General features: G+C 45.5%; 1 protein-coding gene across 17 annotated transcripts in view; it reads left to right on the forward strand.

Moving 5' to 3' along the window:
- Window positions 1-22152, forward strand: part of NEDD4L (NEDD4 like E3 ubiquitin protein ligase) — a 370632-nt gene that overhangs the window by 292758 nt on the left and 55722 nt on the right. For 10 of the 17 annotated variants that reach the window (XM_042239245.1, XM_027960942.2, XM_027960943.2 and 7 more), the window contains 8 exons: window positions 1192-1358; window positions 6687-6819; window positions 7922-8098; window positions 10280-10354; window positions 11921-11980; window positions 17420-17551; window positions 18063-18182; window positions 19230-19427. In XM_042239245.1, coding sequence (XP_042095179.1) covers window positions 1192-1358; window positions 6687-6819; window positions 7922-8098; window positions 10280-10354; window positions 11921-11980; window positions 17420-17551; window positions 18063-18182; window positions 19230-19427 — 1062 coding nt within the window. The remainder of the gene's footprint in view (window positions 1-1191; window positions 1359-6686; window positions 6820-7921; window positions 8099-10279; window positions 10355-11920; window positions 11981-17419; window positions 17552-18062; window positions 18183-19229; window positions 19428-22152) is intronic. The other 7 variants (XM_027960945.2, XM_060405301.1, XM_060405303.1 and 4 more) reach the window with 3 other exon arrangements.

The raw sequence follows: 22152 nt of genomic DNA on the forward strand, positions 1-22152 counted from the left end.
GTTCCCTCTTGGCAAGTTAAAACAGAAAACGCCACCTTTTCTCTTTCCTGTCACATACGTCTACTGTGGGTCCTACCGGACCTTCACAGCACAGGCTGCAGTCAGTGCTGCTTCACTAGACACGTTCTCGTGTTGGTCCAAGAATGTCCGTTCTAGAGACCTCTCTGTGGCCTATTCGCACATCTGTTTGCAGCTGTTGCATATACATGGTGTGTGAATAATGCATTATGGGCAAGTAACTGCACCCGCCCCACCGCCTGCCCCCTGGCCCAGACCCAGAGGTCATATTTCCGAGCAGTATTTAATGCGCAGGCTCTCATCTATCTCTGGGAGAAGGACTGAAGTGGGTGGTAGGTAGTCTTGACTGTTAAGATTTCGTAAGCACATCCACACATTTTTATCTCGAATCCAAGGAATTTTTTTTAACACTCCTCCAGCCTTCCAACTGTGAATTAGTTAATTTTCCAGTGACTTTACTAGGGGATGTCAGGAAGGAATACTTAATGCCAAAAATATGTATTGAAAAGGAGTACCTCTGACTCAGGGACCATGAAGGCTGCTGACGCGGCGGCAGCAGGTGGGGAATGGCCGAGTAGGAAGAGGCAGCTTCCAGGCTGTTCCTGGCCGCCGTGCATGCTCGTCCTCCCTAGAGGGGCATCAGGGAGCTCCCCCTCCTCCAGGGGCCACCTTCCCGTGGTCCTCCCTGGGGAGCGAGAGCACCCCGGGCCTCCTGGTGGCCCGCCCGTGGCATCTGCAAGAACACACATGCTGTGAGGCTCATCTTCCCAGCTCCCTCCTACCTTCCGGAGGTGTTGAAAAGATGACAGCTGTAGCACGACCCACATGATCGGCATGGCTTTGTACAGCCCCAGAGGCCATCAGGTCAAAATAACAAACACGAACTACAGAAGAGCATAATGGGACTTAGGTAACGTGAGGGGCTGCTTGGATCCCCTGTCCATGTCACGACCCACACCACCGTCCTCGGGAGGGCAGTGCAGTTCGTTGGCCGTGGCTCAGAGCGTTTTTGTGACTCTCTTCGAGTTGACATTTTTCCACCTTGTTTTGAGAATTTCTTGAAGCGTGGCGCATGAAGCCACTGCCGGAGCCCACAGGAGCCAGGACACAGGGCACAGATGCCCTGGAGCCAGTGAACCAGCCTGACGCCTCTCCCTCTCTTCTGCCCCACAGCCCGGGTGGGAAGTCGTTGACTCCAATGACTCGGCTTCTCAGCACCAGGAGGAGCTGCCCCCGCCTCCGCTGCCCCCCGGGTGGGAAGAGAAGGTGGACAACCTGGGCCGCACGTACTACGTCAACCACAACAACCGGACCACCCAGTGGCACCGGCCCAGCCTCATGTGAGTGCCGTCCGTGGTCGTGAGCACGTCCCCACGCTCTGCAGACAGGTGCCCACACAGCAGCTCTGTGCGACAAAGCTGGGAGGCACGTCTTCCATCGGTGGAAGCACGTGATTGTGTGCCGCGGCGGGAATCCTCTTGGTGTAGTTAGAGGGCATGGGAACCTACCAGAACCTATCAGGTTATAAAGAAGCTCTAGCCTCCGTATCGTGGTCTCCTGCTGTAAATATGCACTAATTTATTTTGCGTGTCATCTTTATGTAGATTTATGAGATGTAAAACCAAGGTCATTTTTCTTAGGTTTCGCTTAATACATGGTGATTACATCTCTGCTCCCTTCTTTAGTTTCAGCAAACATATTGGCTGTACCATTTCCTCTTTAACTTTTTGGAGTTTTATTCCATAATTATTTGATTTCAAAGCCCTCTCAAAACTTTATTTTTCCCTTTTTGAGAAATTTATAGATCACCCCCGTGATATCTTTAGAAGCAGGTGGGAGGGTTGCTAACTCACAGTCTGTAGTACTCTTTGTTCTAGTCCCTCAGGGACACAGTGAATTGATTATTATTTTGTTCACTGGACAATTTTTGGTTTAATAATAGCAAACACTAATTAAACCTCATGACTGTAAAAAAGGATTTGAAGCAGCTTGTTTTAAATGATAGTATAGAGCAAGACCTAAAACTATTAATATACAATAAAAGACAAAAACAAATACTAAAAATGTAAAAGGAAAAGGCTATCCTAAAAAAGGTAAGCTCCCTGGCAGCCAAGACAAGGAAGTAATTATCAGTAAATTGTATAATTTTCAGTATACAGGCAAGTATATCGGGTGAGATAATTTTCTCTTTAACCCAGACTCTGAAGCAAATTAGCTGATGACGGTTTTTGAACAAGTGTTAAAGGTGATGGGTGGTGGTGTCAATAACCCTTTGTCTTTAGAAATGGCAACGGTAGTCTGCATGAGACTGTGGGGTGGGAAGGGTTGCCAAGAAGTCTAGTCTAAGTGGTGTTTGATTTAGAGGAAAAGCTTGCAGAATCTGCAACAGTGAAGGCCAGTCCTTCCTAAGCCCCTGAGTGGGTTCTCGTTAATATCAGGCACCCGTGGTCAGCTTTGGGCCACCTAGCATGAGCACCAGCTCATGGCTGCTGGGACAGCATAGTATCCCAACATCCAGATGATGTCAAACTCTTCTTTGTTATAATTGTTTCCACATAGAAATATAAATGGAAATGGGTTCATTGGTTTTTTAATTAATTTATTTGTTTTTACTATTTCCCTTTAATCAATGACCAAAGCTGTTAAAACTGTTTTAAGTCATTTGACTATTCTAGTTATTTGTAGTCTAAAAAAAGTAACTGCCTTGGACTTGGTTACATGTAGTGATCAAAAGATTCTCGGTAGCAACACCCTGCACAAAGTACCTTTATCTTTGTTAAAGGTCATAGGAAAACAGTATCTGAAAATAACACTTTATGGGGACCCTAGTGTCCTGTGAGCTCTGTTAAAAAAAAAAAAAAGTGACCACTAGGAGCTCACAGAGACTAGAGACATGTTCAGTGTCATGAATGATTGTGCAGACCAGAGTCTGTGTTTGTGGGGTAAGTGGGAGCAGTTTTCACTTTCTCTGCCTCAGAGAGAGGTGACACTAATGGAGAAATCCCTAAGGAGCACTGCATATGTTCTTCTAAACACACCACCTTCAGTGTCCTGTAGAACTGAGCCAAAACAAACGCTGTAACTTATGTAAATGCTGGCTCCTCAGGAGTCCAGAAACAAATTGGGAAACTGTGGTTCTTCCAAGTTCAGGTTCACATGTAGTTTAGGGAGATGTCAGTGACGTGGTGGTCTGCACAGGTGACTCACCAGAAGGGACATTTACAGAGCTCTGGGTGCAACTTACCGGCTGCCTCCTTCCCAACAGGCACAACGTCTAGAAAGCAAGAGAAGACTTATGAGGGAAAAGGGTCGGTTTCCATGATAACCTCCTGTTGAACCACTTGAGAATTTGAGGTTCTTTGTCCTTAACTTGATTTGGCTTGACCAGAGCCCTCAAGCCCTCCAGATGATTTTAAAGTGTTGTTTTAATTGAAAAATGATTTTTTTCATAAGTCAGTTTTCACACGTGGGGCGGGGTATTAACAAATGTCTTTATTCAAAGGCTACAACTGACCTGAGGAAGTCAGATAATGAAGTGATGGTCTCAATTTACAGAGAATGGTGGCCCTCCTGGGGAGTCTCAGTGCTTACCCAGTTTGCTTACCCAGACTTCAGGCCCTGCCAAGTCCTCCTGGGCACCCCGGTGCCCTCAGGCTGTTCTCACAGGGTCCTGCCCTCCCTGCCTCTTGCCACCCACAGTCATCAACACAGCATCTGATCATGCAGGCTGCTCTTGAGGACTTTCTCTCCCAGGCCCTGTGGGTGTGCTGCCCCTCAGCCCCCCCAAAAAACAAAACCAGAATGTGCCTCCCCCCCAGCACCCTTCAGATGCCAGCCTCCTGTCCCTTCCTCTGGGATAGCCAGACCTCTTCTGTCCCAGTCTGTCTGAAAGCTGGGCGCTTTCCCATGCGGACACAGAGCACATAATTCTCTTACTGCCTGTGCGATCAGGGACTGTGGTTTCCTCTTCACAGACCAGCCCCTAGCACCTGGCACAAAGTAGGAACTTTTAACTGAATGAGAGACTACAGATGAGTTGTTTCCGAAAGTGGGTGTAGACGCGTGGTTTAGTGAACTGTCGGGGACTGGATGCAGAGATTAGGACGGAAGGCAACCACAGAACACTCCCCCAGGTCTCTCGAGTCAGATGATGGCTTTTTAAAACACCTTTAATTTTAGATTTGTTCTGGTCCTATTTAAATGTAAACTATAAACTTTTTACTGTTAAAAGCAGAAGTTCAAAAACATGATGAAGGAATCGTATTAAGACTATAAATGAAGATGAACTTGTGAAACACTCATTTTGACTCTTTTTAGTACTTCTTTCTAAACCACTTTGTACTTCTCCCATCTTAGCAATCATTTAATCATCTCTTGATGACTCAGGTCATCATTTGTCACTGACAGTCACTGATAGGATGTAAATGATCCGATACACTGATCTCAACTGGCACTGAATTTGACAAATGTATGGTTTTTCTTATCTTTATTAACTTGTATATTTCCTATGACAGTCAAATGAAAAATATATATGTGAAATTAATGAGTGAAGAAAATTGAAAGAGCCACTCCTTAAGTGTTCTTTCCCTGCCCCCAGTAAAATCATGTTTCTGTTTTGTCAGCTTAGACCTGTTTTTGAATGTTCATTTTCCCATTAGTGACCATTTAAACTTCCTGTCAGTTTCATCAACCCCCCTCATTCAATTGCTTAATTAAGGGCCAAAGGCCTCCCTGGTATGAATATTTTCATTTCGTCACTAAAGACCATAAAAAAGCCCAGACTTGGAATTTCAGAATCAGAGGTATCGTTCTTCTTTATACTTTTTAGTTGTTTCTGGTTCACACTGATTACTAATTATTTGAGCATGTTGGATAAGGAGGATTAACATAATTGAGTTTAAACGCCCCTTTAAAACAAAAAAGGCCTTTTCAGAATAATGGAATTTTATATACTTCTCAGAGAGAAAATGCAGATACAGTAATATTAAACCTTATTCTCCTCAACCTCTCCAAAATCCCTGTAACAATTCAAGTGTGTGTTACAACCCAGAACACGCATGTGGTGGTGACTGAGTGACAATTGATATTTCAAGTGAATATATAAAATTTTCATGAAACTTTTATATATACAGTGTTTTTAAGTAAATCCATTATAAAGTTAAATTGAATTGACTCTCCTGTAAAATCACTGTAGCAGTGTAAAATCCTAAAGATAATATTATATTTTCTAACATATCTGAGAGAGTTATTTTTTTATCATTCTGTTTTGGTAATTTCATAAATTGTATTAGTATACTTGTGTGTCCCTTGATTTTAATTAGCTTCTTTGTGGCCTTAATGATGTCATTTTTTTCAGATATAGTTTAATACAGCTATAAAATATGCAAAATAGGTATTTCTGTGAGGTTTTAAGAATTTATGTATTGGTTGTATACATACAGTAAAACTTCACTTAGATCTTTATTAAGAGTTATTGATTTAATATGGATTAAATAGAAGCCAACCTCATACTATCACTTTACCAGTAAAGCTAAAACTTGTAAAGATTTTTGATGGAACTATCCAGACTCTTAGAAGCTGGTGATAAAGAATCACCTATTTATTTGCAAATAGCGCTGCTCATCGCAGGCTGTTCACTATTACAGGGCCCAGTAGGCTCTTTGGGGGGAAGATAACATGTCTGAGACTGCATTAGAATGTCTTAAAACCTGTGTTTTAAGGAGAATCTATAATGAGGGCCCTTGATTAATACTGGATTTCAGTTAATCTGAAATAATGTTTTCAGCTATTGTGAAATATTAATTTGCAACATCATGGTGTCTTATTGAAAGAGTCTGTAAGCGTTTTCTCTGAAAAACATTTTGACATTTAAACCTCTACTTTAAAAGCCTCCAAGTAATATTTCTCCCAAAGGAGAATTGCCTGTAATTTAGTGCAGAAGTTTTAAAGATGGAATCAGTGCTTTTCAAATCCCAAATTAAGAGTTACATGACAAAAAAAAAAGGACTATGAAGTTACAGTATTCTTCAGATCCTAGTTGATTTGGGAGGTAATTGCCTGATGTTTGTGTGAATTTTAAAATAGAGTTTAATGGGAGTTTAAAAGTGGAGTTTAAAGTGTCCTGATTGTGAGGTTCTGTCAAGATGAAACCCAAAGTGACCAAAAAAGTTCATGTTGAATCGGGAGTGTGTTTCCTCCAGACCCCAGCTTTGAATTCACACTGTTTGTACTTACTGGCTGATTGCTGATGACAAAAGTGTGGGCCTTGTCATTGCCGGACTCCTTGAGGGGTCGCCACTGGCTGGCCACGAGTGTGAGCTCGTCTGCCATTCTCCTTCAGAAAGCCTCACTTCTCAGGGGGCAGCTGGGTGGAGGACTTTGATTTCTCATCTTTCTTAAACACCATAAAGTACATGCTACAGTATATCCCTGAAAGATACTCAAAAATATTGTGGCAGAGGCATTTAAAACCTGTGTTTATTTCAATGAAGTATACCTGGAAGTATACTCCAGCCAAGAGATGTTGGCAGGTTCTCCTTTGAGTGGCCTGCTGATTCTCAGGGTTGAACGGGAGAGCACTGACATCTTGTTCGATGTCGGGCTTGGGTTGAAGGGCCAGGTATCAACACCGGTTCTCTGTCTCCCCTTCTCGCTCCGTGTGCGCCCAGGGACGTGTCGTCTGAGTCCGACAGCAACATCCGGCAGATCAACCAGGAGGCCGCGCATCGCCGCTTCCGCTCGCGCAGACACATCAGCGAGGACCTGGAGCCGGAGCCCAGCGAGGGCGGGGAGGGCCCCGAGGTGCGGCCCCTGCCTTCTCACTCCCTACAGACCCCCGCCTGCTCACCCGCCACAGCGCCCCCTGTCTGTCTGTGGACTCCGGGTGTTGTCTCAGTAAAGGCTATCTAAAGGAAAAGAGCACAGTCCGCTAGCTAGTTGAGGACCACTGGGGTATTTACTAACTTAGAAAGTGCTTCTAGAGGCCATCTTCAAGCACGCATAATTCACATCACTAGGAAAGTGCATGACATTTTTTAGCACTTAATTAATCTTAATGTATTTTCACTTTATACTTTTATTTTACCCCAGAGTCTAAACATATCTTATTAAACGGCAACATGGTAATCATCTTTGAGCAGTTGATGGAACCCTGCCCTGTAACTTCTTCGGGTACCAAATATAATTTTGAGTGGTTTTGACATGGTGAAACAGGTTATTACCAAGAAAATACAAATTGGGGTGAACATAAATGTTCGTAAGTTTACCCTTAAATGCTTATGGCAAATCACTGGGAAAATATATATAAATTGAACAACAAATTAGTAATTGCCGTAACTTCAGTGCTGCCTTAACAACGCTGTTTACTTATTGGGAATCCATTCTTACGTTAGGCAGATCATTCACAAAATGTTCCAGTGGTCAAAATTGGAAAAGCAAAATGAAAGATGCTGTATTAAATTCACTAAAAGTTACTTGATACCAGTGCTTACTAACAGTTTATAGCCTCTCTGCTATTTTCATCGTGAATCCTCAATGGTTAGAGTAAAAGAAAATTCATGAAAATTGTAAATTCCTGAGGATATTTTTTTAACCTGTGCAGGTAGTATCAAGTGCTAGAAGCAAGCCACTGCTCAGATCGGTGCTGTTATAAAGGGGTTAACAGCACAGCCCCTGGAGCCAGGCCTCCTTGGATCACTGTCCCCTGGCACCAGTCACTCCCTTGGCCTTAGTTTCCTCAGCTGTTAATCAGGGTGGGAGCCTTATCTTCTTTATGGATGCTGGGAAGACCGAGTGCCTCCTTAGCGCTCAGTAAATGTGAATGACAGTTAGGATGGTTATTACCAGGGCGGGGACGAGAGGGTCCCTTGTTCCAGCACTCACCACAGCGTCTCTTCCCCGGCAGCCTTGGGAGACCATTTCGGAGGAAGTGAACATGAGCGGAGACTCACTCAGCCTGGCGCTGCCCCCGCCGCCAGCCTCGCCCGTGTCCCGGACGAGCCCCCAAGAGCTGTCCGAGGAGCTGAGCAGAAGGCTGCAGGTCACTCCCGACTCCAACGGCGAGCAGTTTGGGTCTTTGATTGTAAGTCATGGTCTTGTTTGAGAAGTTGAGAGAATATTGGTCATTTTTTGTTGTTGTTGTCACTTTTCAGAGAATCTTGTTTGCAAATAATGACCAGGGTCTCCTAGCCCCCAAATAATTCTGACATTTCCCAAGTTCCTTCTTCCCTGGGAGAAGCAAAACTATACCAAACATAGCCCAAGCAGATGAAGTGCTTTCTTGATTCATAGATAACTCATCTATGACTTCCATATTATTAAGCATTAACCTCATAGAATTTCTTTTCCCACAAAAGATTCCTGAAACAGTACCTTCATCACAAAGTGGTATTTCGCAGTGGGACCTGAGAGCCGTTGGGCCTCCACGTTGATCTCATACATCATACTCTGCGTGCTTTATCATTCTCATTTCACAGGTGAAGGCATGATGGTTAAGTGATCCATCCAAGACAGGTTAGGATGGGAGACAGAAGACATCTTGTAAGTCCCAGAGAAAGGTTGTGAAATTGTGATACTGCCACTAGGGTAGCATTTGAACTTGAGTTCTCAGCTGTCAAGCAGATTCATTCTAGGCGCTTCAGGTGGGGCTAAGCCCCAGTGAGAGTCAGCAGAATCAGCCATGAAGACCTGCAAAACTGCAGGAAAAGCCCATAGAAAATTCTTGCTTGTACATAAAATTGAGAAGCAACGCAGTCTAACTATTTCTCGAGAAACTGAACCAGCAGATGCGCTGTAGTAAATGATGGTAGTCCCTCAGCTGAAAATGGCATCCTAAAAAAATAATCATCATTACAGCCGTATCACATGTAAATGAATAGGAGGGCTGCATAAAATGTAAAAGTTAGTAGGTACTCACAAGACTGGCACTCCTTCAGCTGTGTGTTTTTATTTTAAAAGATACCATTGGCCCCATCTGGAGTTACAGTGACTACTCAGTTAATGTGCTTTTGTATTAAAATTCTATGAGTATCTTTCAGAAAGAGAAATAACACTGAGATGTAAATGTAGTACCAAAGGGACAGGGGGAAACAAAGAGTTTGCATAGTCCCAGGGGAATCTGAACTGATAAAACTGTTGCTGTGGAAACAGCATAAGCATGGAAGTCATGTATTTAAAACCTTATAAAAGGGAGTAAGTGCTGCCAGAACCATAGCAATGGTATGCCTTTAGTCTACCAAGTGAAAGCCATCATTTCAGTTACTTGTAATAGGGAACTTCTTCATTCTAGGTTCATAAAATATATTTAAGATGAAAGTATAAGTGACAGAATTATTTTGTGTTGAGTCCAGTTCAGCTAGTAAGTATTTAGGAAAGAGGGGGTTCTTCTCCAGTTTTGCTTGTCAGAGTCACTCTGTATTCAAGGACAACAGCGTGAACTTTTACTAAAGAACGACTCCTTCACGCTAACCACGTGGGAAGACTTGAGAAGCCTCCCATTTACCCACCACAGAGTCCGTCTTGGACCTTACCCCGCTGTCCTTGCTGGAAAATATTAAAAGTGAGGAGATGCTATAGACTTGTCCCATGTGCAAACTCATGGGAGTTGCTCGTTTGACCCCTGCCTTGAGTGTGTGACCTGCTGCGGATCTGTGCGTCTTTTTTTTTTTTTAAGCCATATAGACCTATACACACAGTGAGAGGCACATATTATACATTATACTCGAGGTTTTTTTTTTTTAGATTAACCTAACCTATTTTCCTTCATTCCTGTTCTGAACAACTTCATCTCCATTCAGAAGCTGAACGTATTAATACCTAGCTCTTCAGAAGTATTTTGAGTTCCCCTAGAAATAGAATCCAACTGATTCTTTGTCAGTGATAAGAACAGTCAATGACTGTTTAATAACTGTTAGGTCAGTATCATTTCCTTTATTCCTGTTCCACTGGAATTTACCCAGAGGTTGCTTCTCAAAGCACAATATATGACTTTTGGCTGCTTTTTTCCATCATTGAAGCCGCGTTACGGTGGCGTCCCCTTTCGTGTTTTGGCCTCTTATTTTTGCTGTTATTGCTCGACACTTGAGAATGACAATGAAAGATACTTGATGACGTAAAAGATTCACTACTCCAGAAAGATGGTGTTTCATTGAATTACCTTCTGATATTAAAGAGCAGTCAGTAGGCTTGAGCGGTCAGTGTTTTAAACAGGACACTTGTTTCTCAGTGTGTGTGTTCTGATGCTCTGTGCGCTTTCCTCCTGCAGCAGAGAGAGCCGTCCTCCAGGTTGAGGTCCTGCAGCGTCACCGATGCGGTCGCGGAGCAGGCTCATCTCCCGCCGGTAACCCACACTCATTTCCAGCCACCAGTTGGCTCTCTCGGCTTTTATTTAAAATCATCTGAGCTACCAAGGAAGAGTTTTTCCTGTGCAAAATCTACTTGCCATACACATGAGACATTAAAATGTCCTAGCAGATTGCCCAAGGAGAGTGGCTTTCCAATACAGAGAGTTGTCACTGCCACCAGAGTCTCTGAAATGCTGAAAAACTCCATTGCTCTGCTTTTCTATCCAAGTGAATGCCAAGTCTGATATGCCTACTTGATCTAACATTAGCAATTCCTTTTTTAAAAACTTAATTTGGTCCCCAAAGCTGTATTCAAGTGACCTGTATCTCCAGAACATAGGAAAAACTCTTCTGGGTGGGCAGCAAGGAGCCCTTTCCATTGCTAACAGGCTTAACTCTTAACACACTGAGCTTCTGTACCTTCTCTTTAAAGACAGCTCCCTTGACTCAAGACCTGGCTATAATTTGTTTCCACTTTCCCACTAGTTTTCATAGCTAGCAGCAAATATGGACGTGTAAAGGGTGTTAATAATTATATCGGACTTAAAATGAATGTTCTGATTGAGAGGCAGACCAGAACTGCCTGGGGAGGTGTTAGTATACACATTAAAAATAAATTTTATGTAAATTTGTTTCTTGTTTTGGAGGAGAAAATGTTATGTGGTTTTAGCATGCTCAACTTAATGTTTGACCTTGGCCAACTTTTATTATTATGACAAATCCTTGATCATCGTTAGCACTAATACTTACTGGATCTGAAACTGAAGGGGAAGAAAGATCGCACTCAACAGTTTTTGCAATCATGGTATCTTCCCTGTTGTGTACATTTCTGCTCAGCTTCACAGGATGTGTTTTGCCTAGATTTTAAGTCTTTTATGTTTACAGAATGAATTAATAAATACATTAGTCAACTGAGTAACAGATTAGATTCAGTTGTGGCCTACATGGAAAGGGCTGGTAGGTCAGAAGCGTGACAAGAGTATCCTCTCTGGGATGCAGTGCAGGCCTCCCCCAAAAAACGGAACAATCAGCTGTGATGGGCCAGTGGGATCCTCTTCAGATGATTCTGTGATTGTCCTTGATGAATTAATGGCACTTTCTCTCCTTTTCAAAAATCACTGTCAGTTGTATTGGCCCAAAGAGCCATTGATTCTTCCCTCTTTCTTTGCACTCTACGAAACTGTGAACTCACTGATCACCAGAGGCCTCTTTAATTTTGAGTTTGGCAGATTTAAGAATCTGCTAATTGTTTAACAGTGGGGGCATGATTGTGGTGCTTTCTTTATTTTTTCATAAGACATCTCACATTGTTGAGGTTGTCAGTTCATTGTTAACCCAGATCACAGCTGCACCCTGAGCCTTCTCTGGGTGGGCGGGTGATCCTGTTCCTCTTTTCCTTCTGATCATCAGTGGTTGCTCCACTTTGTTTGGCCCGGGTGGATTGCAGAGATTCTGATTCATGTCACCTGCCTTGCTAGCTGCACCAGCTCTGATCCCTGATTCAGTAAGCAGTGGGTGACCTCCCAGAATGCATTTCACTGATGTAAATTATCATTTAACAGCCCAGTGCCCCAGCTGGGAGAGCACGTTCATCAACTGTCACTGGTGGTGAGGCGCCAACGGTAATGACACCCTTGTTCAGACATTCTTGGCAAAACTGTGGGTCTGTTTTAATATTTGGGTAATGGTGAATATACAGTTTTTTCTCTTTGTTTTGAGAAGAGCAGCTTCTGATGTGCCACAGAGCTGCACATTTCTTATTTTAATAAAACCTTACTTTCACACTCCTTGAAAGTACTGGGTAAAACAAAACAATTTTTAGTCCCATGTAGTTCTAAGAGCTGTCAAGCTTTAAGTTTTAATCTGAACCTTTTAGAGTTTATTTCTGCCTTTCAGTGTTTGTTCTCCTGATAAGTTTCCTCCATGTGTTTAGAAGACATGGATAAAATATTTTGGTTGGAGGAGAATCAAGGAAGCCCCAGAAATTGCACACACTTGTACATGTGAATTTCAGTGATGCATTCCCACTGCCGCATTTCAAAGGCTGACTCAGATGTTCTGTATCACAAGCAGGAACCAGTGACCTTTCTCTGTTGCCAGGCCCCCCAACTCACAGGTTCAAAGGTATGAGCAATGGATGTTCAGGAGGAGAACATATGAATATAATTCAGGAGGAGAGAGAAAGTATAATTAAGAAATTGAAAGGATCTAGGAAAAAATGGTGTTTGTAAGCCAAGTGTACTCTTCGTTGTAAGCAATTCCTGCTGTTCATGCTTGTGGGCAACGCATGACTGTGTGCTTCGCCAGTCTTCTCCTTGATCCCTAAACACAGGCTAGCTTATGGTTAGCTTGGTGCTGCTATGGCTGTCTGAAGAGTTTTCGTTGTTGTTTTACCTTTGTATGTTTGTTATCGCTGCTATTATTTGAGAACACCTGTAAATACATACACGATTGCTGATTTTCTGCAGGGTACTGATTTAAAGGAGCAGTCTAGTTACATTGTTAGAATTGACAGCTCAGCATGGTACCCTGGAAAATCGAAGTGGCAGTCAGCAAAAATCAGGCCAGTTTAAGGCATCGAGCCGCAGTGATTGATGTGAAGGGCGCCTGTTGGGTGGGCCAGGCTCACCCTCCCGGAGAACTGAAGAAATTCCAGATGACCTAGTGAGCTTCCTATTGTGCACTTGTCGTTTCCACGGGGATAGAGCTGCGAGGTGGATGAGATCACTTCATGAAATGGCTTTAACAGGAAGCGGGGCCAGTGAGCTTCTACCCCGTCATGCACTGCATTGGCCTCGGGACCTGCTGTGAGTGTCCTGATAGCTGATGGTGTCCAGTGACAGGATGGACTGAGCTAGGATCGTCCCGAGCCAGGCACCTGGCAGGGCAGGGTGACCCACCCAGCAGGGTCCACGCAGCCCTGCCACCAGGCGACGCTTCTTGCCTGTGCCCTCCCCCTTCCCCCAGCAGTGAGCTAAAAATAGCAGTTTGGTTTTTGTTTCTTATCTTTAAAGAGCGGATAGTAATATTTCCTAAATGTTTTATCTACTCTCATGCTTTCTGCATACCTGGTGATCTTTTGGCTCGAGTAAGCCAACCTCCTTTATGACTACATGAGAAACAGTCACATCTGGGTTTTTTTTCCCTACCCTCACCAGCCCTTGTCACCAATAGCCTTTGCTTTTCCAATTCCGTCTCCTCCATGGATTTTCCCCTCTATTATACCTTCTCCCTGTCCACCCCAACACCCAAGTGTGCCCTGTCAGCCTAGAGCAACCCTGGGACTCCCCACCCCTTCTTCCTCTGTGCTCTCACAGATGTACCTGTGGGTACACGCACATAACACGTGCACGCACACACACAGAGAAAATGGAGAGCTCGTATACATATTACTTAATCGACTTGATACTCACTTGGGTCATTTCCCTGGGACATACTGGTTATTACATAATACTGGTTACATTGAGATGCTGGGATGTGAATGCACCAGAGTCCCGTGTTTCCCGAAAAGATGAGCCCTCGGCTGCCTCCCCTTGGCAGCTGCTTGTCCCGCGGCCTCACCCGTCCTGGTGTTGCTCTCTCTCCGTGCAGGGCTTTCACGTCTCTGTTACGATCAGCACGCCCCAGTTCTCACCTGCGGACCCACAGCTCTGACACGTGACAAGTGAATACACAGTGGTGTCACTGTCTAGCTGGCTAAGCCAGAGTCCACTCTATGAGAGGAAATGAAAAGGGATAGCACAGTTTGGGGGGGTTGCTGTCTATCCCCTTAATATTCCACTGAGGTTAGAGTGTGGCAGGGTTTGAGCAAATCTTGAAGATATGTGATAGCGCCAAGCTGTTTATCATCTTTAAAAGCGTTTTGAAAAAATAAAAAAAATAAAAGCGTTTTGAAACTTTTACAGCTTCAGCATTATTGAGCGCTTCATTTTAATGAACTCAATGGAGCTACCCAGAAGCTGTGGTCAAATGGCTCCTTGACATTGTGAAAGACAACAGTAGATGCAGACGGAGAGCTGTGAACTTCTGGCTTCAGCTGACCAGCTGTGTTTCAGTTGGCTCCCCGTTAACTGTTTCTTGAGGTGGCATGGGATGCACGTGTGCAGGAGCAGTACAGACACCTGCCCACGCGCACACACACAAATGCACGCACACGTGCACACACACATACATGCACACGTACCCACACACATGCACACACACCACAGTGTACACACGTATGTGCACATATACTGCAGGAGAGTCTGACATTGGCTCCAGGCTAACACTGCCACAGTCTCTTCATGGACACTGAGCCCCGCTCCTCCCCAGCTGCGGGATGCGTTGTTTTGAGTCACAGATGGAGTTGTCCGCACAGGTAGTTCTTCAGGGTCATTTGGAAAGAAACCTGTAAAGAACCGTTTTAATAACACCATCTTGCATCAGTGGAACTAGATTATACGTTGCCAAGTCATTTCTCCATAGAAGGTAGGATGCACATTTGACTCAAATGCCATGTTCTATACGACACTCCTGCTGCTGCTGCTAAGTCGCTTCAGTCATGTCCGACTCTGTGCGACCCCATAGACGGCAGCCCACCAGGCTCCCCCGTCCCCGGGATTCTCTAGGCAAGAACACTGGAGTGGGTTGCCATTTCCTTCTCTAATGCATGAAAGTGAAAAGTGAAAGTGAAGTTGCTCAGTCGTGTCCGACTCTTAGCAACCCCATGGGCTGCAGCCTACCAGGCTCCTCCGTCCATGGGATTTTCCAGGCAAGAGTACTGGAGTGGGGTGCCATCGCCTTATCCGCTAGGACACTCCTAGTTTTCCATAAACTGATTAGTCCTATTAACTGTGGCTCTATGAAAGTAATCTGGTTGCTGGACGACTCTGCTGGAAGTCTCCCAGCTTTAGACCTCAGTCCTGAGATTATCCATGACACATCCCAGTTATTTTTGTTTATTAGCCTCCCCATAAACGTCCTTTCCAGGGATACCATAACTGTAAAACTATCCTTAAGGTTTCCAGAATGGAGTTTTGTGAAGGCTTATCTAATTGCCTCTCCCCCAAAAAATAACTTGAAGAGGAGGAAAGCAGCAAATTCCATTGGTATTCCATTCAGCCAAAACACATTTGTTCCTCATGTAAACAACAGTAGGTCAAGGCTTGATAGCATGTATTTAGCCAAAAATACTAATTGGCCACTAACTTTTAGGTTGCAACTCGGGTTCCACTTTAGGTCAGCAGAGTCCATTGCCATAGCGTCCAGATAAAAAGTAGCCTGGAAATAGCTCTTTTATGTTGGTGCCACAGCAAGAGGAGGAGGGCAGAAAGAGCTTTCAGCCATAGACAGGTTCATCTGTCTTTAATACAGAAGGATCAAGCCTGTGTGCTGGTGTTTCTTCCACTCTTGTTGTATCCCTGCACCTCAGTTCAGGATGCTACATTGTCAGAGTCTTGAAATTACCGTTATGGGGCCTTGGGGACTTTATCTGGAATAACATCAAGAAATAGTTGCTGAGGTTTTAGCACAAAGTTGTGCAGATGCGCTTGCCCTGCTGGGTTAATGTGTTTTAGAAATAAGTATGAAGGCAGTCACTTCATGGTCTCAGTTTCTCGTGGTTTTTTTGGAGTGTGCTGTTGAACTCATGAAGTAGGATATTAAGCCTCATTGCCTGCGGTCCCCAGATTCCACAGCAGCCTCCCTGATCATGCTTTTCAGTTCGAGGTCTCGCAGTGGACTGGGGGACCCTCTTTGCCAGGAGGCACTGTTGGTAGTGAACACGAAAGATGGGATGGACATGGGGAGAAGCCCGGCTGAGAGGTTAACATCAACCTCATCAAGAAAATACACCATATGTATGCCCGTGGCTGATTCATGTTGGTGTTTGGCAGAAACCAACGGAATTCTGCAAAGCAATTATCCTTCAATTAAAAAAGTAAATTTTAAACAAAAAGAAAATATACCTGGTGAAACATCTGGAGGTTCAGAAGATCCTAATTAGGGAAGATGGGCCCTAAAGGAAGTGGCTCCCTTCTGTAACCACACGTAAGAGATTACTCCTGAATTTAGGCCTCTTGTTTCTTTTACACTCTTGTCAAGAGCCATATCTGCCAAGGCTTCTTGTTCTTGAGCAGCACCCCTACCCCAGTTGCAGGTCTTGTATGCAGCATCCGTACCTGCAGGACTTCCTGGGCAGCACCGACCTCAAACATCCTTCTCTTGGCCTCCATGAGTCATGGAGACATCCTGCTTTCCCAGTATTTCTCCAACCCACCTGCATTTCTCAGACTGCTTCTTACAAGCCGAAAGATCACAGGACTGCTTTAGCGATTTCCTTTGGCGCATCCAAATCTAGTCCCTCCGTGCTGGACATTCTCAGCCCGGAAGCTGCCTGCCTTCCATTCACCCTGTAAAGAGACAAATCCCACATGGGAAGATGGGGGAAATATAGCCTCAGCAGTCAGGTTCCTTGGGAGTTCTGGCCTGCCTCCTCCTGGGCTGGGGCAGCTGAGATGTTCTGGTCGGTCACTAGTGTAAAGGGGGATCTCATAAAAAACAGATTCTGTGTCTCACCCACTCCCCGACCCTGAAATTTACATAGTATAAGGGCCCTAAGGTGTTGAAGAATTTAGGGATAAGCTAGGAGAACATTCCTGTGGCAGCTAGATTGAGGAAGAGATACTTAGAGCATCCCTCTCAGAGACAATAACGTTTGACAGTTTGAAACATCTTTTGAGCTCTATGTGGCTTGAAGTAAAATTTGGTAACCAAACCAAACTGGCATCGTCTTCTCCTTCCTTATGATCACATTGGCAGCAGCCCTCTACGTTGGAGGCTGCGTGGCCTAGAACTGAGTCCTGTGAGGTTTTGACCCTTTAGCTTGGGTGGGGGTTCATTTCACACTAGGTTTAAAGCTGTTGGAAACCTGTTGCTGTTTTCTGGACAGTCGTGTTTCCAGTACCACTAGAATTAACTCACTTTGTCTAGCAGAGCTAATCCTCGGGGTATGTATGACTTTATGAAGCTGATCGAAAAGCAAATGCAGGATACTCAGTAATGATGATTTCTTACACAAACAGCCATCAGTGGCCTATGTACACACCACGCCGGGCCTGCCCTCGGGCTGGGAAGAGAGGAAAGATGCTAAGGGACGCACATACTATGTCAATCATAACAATCGAACCACAACTTGGACTCGGCCTATCGTGCAGGTATGCGGTTTGCCCTGCAGCTTCGGTCACAGGCACTCAGAAGCCAAAACGTCCACGACCCCTGCGTTCCCGAGTTTTAGGTACCGTTCTGAGGAACCCATGTCAAAAGAAGATCTTTTCTTGCAAATGCATTACTTTAAACATAAGATTTTCCTAAGAAAGAATTCAGTCCCTGGCTCAGTCTCTCCCTAGAGGGTCCATTTTATTAAAAAATATATAAATATATATGACCCGAAAGAGATTTTCAAAGGAAGAGCCTGTTGATCCCAGCGGGTAGCGCCCCTCCAGCCCAGGTTTTCTCTGAGGCTGGCTTTTCTGCTGGCTCGTGATTCAGTGTTTACTTCCCCGGAGCGTGTTCCCCCATCCCTCGCCCCCGCCCCCGATGTTGCGTGGGGTCGGCTCCTGCAGGCTTCCCACAGGCCTCTCGTGGCCGCTGGCCGCGCTGTCACTGGGTCCGCACCGCGCAGGGAGCGCCTCGCACGCCGCTAACTTGTGTTTGCCTCCAACGTAGCTCGCAGAAGACGGCGCATCCGGATCCGCCACAAACAGTAACAACCACCTAATCGAGCCTCAGATCCGCCGGCCTCGTAGCCTCAGCTCGCCAACAGTAACTTTATCCGCCCCGCTGGAGGTGAGACGGCTGCCCGGCTCCCCTGACCCCTTCTCACCCGCTCTTCTCTCTCCTCCGGGGGCGCGCAGGGCGCCGCCCCCCTCTCTGGCCGTCGCTGTGTTCGTGGTGAGGGGTGTCCTCGTGCGGCCTCGCTCCATGCTTCCCATCCCTGGACTCTCGCTGATTCTCACTGTCACGGGGCCGCGGCCGCGGCGAGCCCCTGCTGGACGTGGGCGCCTCTCTTCCGAACTCGCTCCATTCTTGTGTTTCACTCCTTACTGCCTCATGAGACGCGCATAGCAGCTCTTTCCAATCCCAGTGCTTCCGCTGAGTTTTTACACACAGCTGTCGCTTCGGTCATTCTTCCTCCCTCCCTACTGTAGGGTCTTCCATCGTGTGGGCCTCGTGTTTCTGACGCGTGTCTGCATCTCTGAGTCACCGCTGGGCATCCGCTTTGCGCCCTCCCGTTTCTGTGGTCTTAGCAACATCCCTTAATATCACAAAGGCCGGAGGCTAAACCTTTGATGCTGTAAACGTGACGGGCATCTTAAAGACGGCTGCGGGCTGCTCTGTGCCCGGGTTTAGGAGGTTGAGGAGTGGCAAGGGGACATGCCTCCTCCAGGCTGGGATGTGGGTGTCCTGGTTAACAATTGTGCCGTCCCAGGTGCCTGTCTCCATTGATAGAGCTTTTTCTTTTTCTGCTCCAGAAATTGCCAGTCCGTCTCCATTAGACTGTGAGCTCATTAAGAGCAGGGCCACGTTTTTCTCCACCTTCTGTAAAATCCCCATCCATAATGGTTACTACCAGAAAATATTTGGGGTTGTGTACTGAGCAGCTATCAAGGGAGGGTGGTTATACTTACTTAATATTGTTGTGTATTGAACCAATAGGGAAACATCACAGTTAGATTGTTTTTTAAAGTAAGCAGATGACAGAAGCAGGTTTCTTTTAGGCGTTTCCCCATGGTCCCATTTCAGAGAGAGGAGTGGTCCCTGACCCCCGGGGACGTGTTGACCACTCTGAACCAGCACGTGTCGAGAGTTCTAATGCTCATTATTATTCCTTAGGGCGCCAAGGACTCACCCGTACGTCGGGCTGTGAAAGATACCCTTTCCAACCCACAGTCCCCACAGCCATCACCTTACAACTCCCCCAAACCACAACACAAAGTCACACAGAGCTTCTTGCCGCCCGGCTGGGAGATGAGGATAGCGCCCAACGGCCGGCCCTTCTTCATTGACCACAACACAAAGACCACGACATGGGTAAGGCCGCTGCTTTGTTTGGCTCCACTTTCACCCCGAGGCCTGGCATCTGTCCCTGACTCAGTATCCATGGTGCTTGCTGAGAAATTTCCTGACACTATAGTATATCCGCTGAGGGTCTCCTGAGCCTTCGCCTCGACTCTGCACATAGGGGCTGGTGGGAGTGGGTGATTTACTGGCACGGACTCACAGCCACCCTGGGTATTGATGCCTTTTCCTCAGAGCACTCATGGGAAGCTCCAGTGTTGACAGTTTACCGTATTTTGGAAGAAAAGGTAGTGCTCCATATTGCTGGAATTTTGGTATTGCCGCTTCCTGTCTTAGGCTGCTGTGACTTTATTAGGAATTCCAGTCTTTTTACAAAGAATTTCTCTGTGTCACTTCTTTTTTTTGCATTTGTGTTGCCATTACCCATCTTTATTTTGATTTGATGCGTCCTTTTGGTGTTTACAGTTGGCATCAGATATGTATTTTACACTCCAGTGCTACATCACACTCTTTAATCGTGGGTTAGGAGATTAAATTTGTAAATTTGATACCTCTTTTTTGTGATCATCTTGTCGCAGGGTTTTTTCCTTAATAACAGTACTCGTCCTCGTACCCCTGAATCACGCACGAGGGGGAGAGAGTATGTATGCTGTGTTAACTTTGAGAAAAATGAGATTAATGAAAAGGACGTGTGCGTATCTTTACATTCCCCTGTTCGCTCTTCCTTCGTTCAGGGCAGTCAGCGGCGGCTCATTGGAGGTAGCATAGAGTTCTTTTTAAAGTCAGTGCTGTTTTTCTGCTGTTTCATCTCTAGGCCAATAGTTAACCTGAAGTGGGTCCTCAGGTTTCCGACTGTTTCTGATGTTCCCGAAGGTTTGTTTTCCTTCCTGCCCCTTATATCCCCAGCTGACTACCCAGGTATGGAGTTGGGCTCCATTCTTTTTATGTGCTGCACTGCTGTTTAGAACCGATGATTACATGAAATCCGGTTGAGTTTTGGTGATTGTCACTGGCCCTGGCTCTTTGGTCTTGGACCAAGAGTCAACACATGCTTTAAATTCCCACTTCTAGTGAAGACACCAAATATACCCAGTTGCTAGAACAGCAGTATCATGTGAAGGAAGAGACCTGGACCCAAGTGACCTGGACTGTCATTTACACTCTGCCCATGGCACGATGGTAATTCAGTCCCTTGAGAACTGGATTAGGCTCTCTCAGATCTCACGGATCACAGTGCAGTGTGTCTTCACGAGGACATTCTTAGCACTCGGGGCAGGGCTGTGCTTGTTGCTGCGGGGCATTCGCCATCCTCGGCCCCTGCCGCCGGATCCCAGCACACTGAAAAGCTCGGGAGCCCCCAGGCATTTCCCAACACCCCTTAGTGAGAACCACTCCAATTTTGAAGTAAAGGTATAACCTGCAGAGAGAATTTAAAATTCAGATCTGGTAGCATTCATTTGGTAAACTCATCACTACTTCTCAGACGTATAATAAGTAACAGTTTCATCTGAAGATAATATTACGGGTTTGTGGCAACAAGAGAGTAATAGATAGGAAGCTCCTTGGAAAACAGAGTGACAGAGGTTGGTTTCAAAGTCTTTTTTTAACCCCCCTCAGGGATGTAGAACCTGTAGCAGTCCTACTACTGAAGCCATTTCTACTTGCTACAGCATTGCTGGGATTTCAGTTCCTCAGCCAGAAATGGGAGCTCCAGAAGTAGGGGGTAAATATTGTGAAAGTAGATGGATTAGTATATGGAGCCACTGTGGCTTGCCAACATAAGCTATGATTTTAGTAATTTGAACTAGCTTAGTAATCAAATCCCCTAACCTTTTCACAGCCTTTCACGCCACAACTGCAGTGTAATCGCAGCTGGGCAGGTTTTCTTTTAAATAGCACCCGCTTTATTTATTGCCTGCATTGTTGCTGAATGAAACCCAGTTTTTTATTTCCCATTGCCCCTTTCGACCAGATACTCGTGACTCACTGATTTTCAAATTTCAATTTGTTAAAACAATGTTTTGTCACGGGTGCTGTCATGAAAATCCTGAAGGGAGCAACAAAGAGTTCCACCAGCCGTCAACACCCTTCCCCGCTCAGCGTGGAGGCCCTGACACAGCTGCGTTATCCCTGCTAAACAAAGGCCCATCCGCAGCGCTGGCTGCAGAGCACATGCTCTGAACACGTGTTTATTCTGACAAAAGGTGGAGGGATGGGGAGAAACAAGAAGATAACTTTCAGCTTAAAACCTGTGTTGAGTTACTTTGGGGGTTGCTTTGTTTTTGTTTGTTTGTTTGTTTTTTAAAGAAAGAACAGCTATTCTTAGATTTGAGCATTGTCATAAAAGAAAGAAAAACCGGTCAGACAGGTCAAGAGGGATGAAAACGGACATCTTCCCTCTGCACCCCGTGTGCTCTCGAGCCCTGCACAAACCAGAAGCTTCTCCTTTGTATACATTGATAGAAGAACCTTCCTTTTGCTTCCCCAGGCTGGTACTAGTGGTAAAGAATCCACTTGCCAATGCAGGAGATGTGGGTTCGATCGCTGCTGGGTCAGGAAGATCCCCTGGAGAAGGAAATGGCAACTGGCCCCAGTATTCTTGCCTGGAGAATCCCATGGACTGAGGAGCCTGGTGGGCTACAGTCCATAGGGTCGCAGAGTCTGACACACACACACGCACGCACGCACGCGCACACACCCCCCCCCCCTTTGAGTCTGTTTATAAAACACAGCCCTT

This window comes from Ovis aries, chromosome 23 (assembly GCF_016772045.2).
Source record: "Ovis aries strain OAR_USU_Benz2616 breed Rambouillet chromosome 23, ARS-UI_Ramb_v3.0, whole genome shotgun sequence".
Lineage (NCBI taxonomy): Eukaryota > Metazoa > Chordata > Mammalia > Artiodactyla > Bovidae > Ovis > Ovis aries.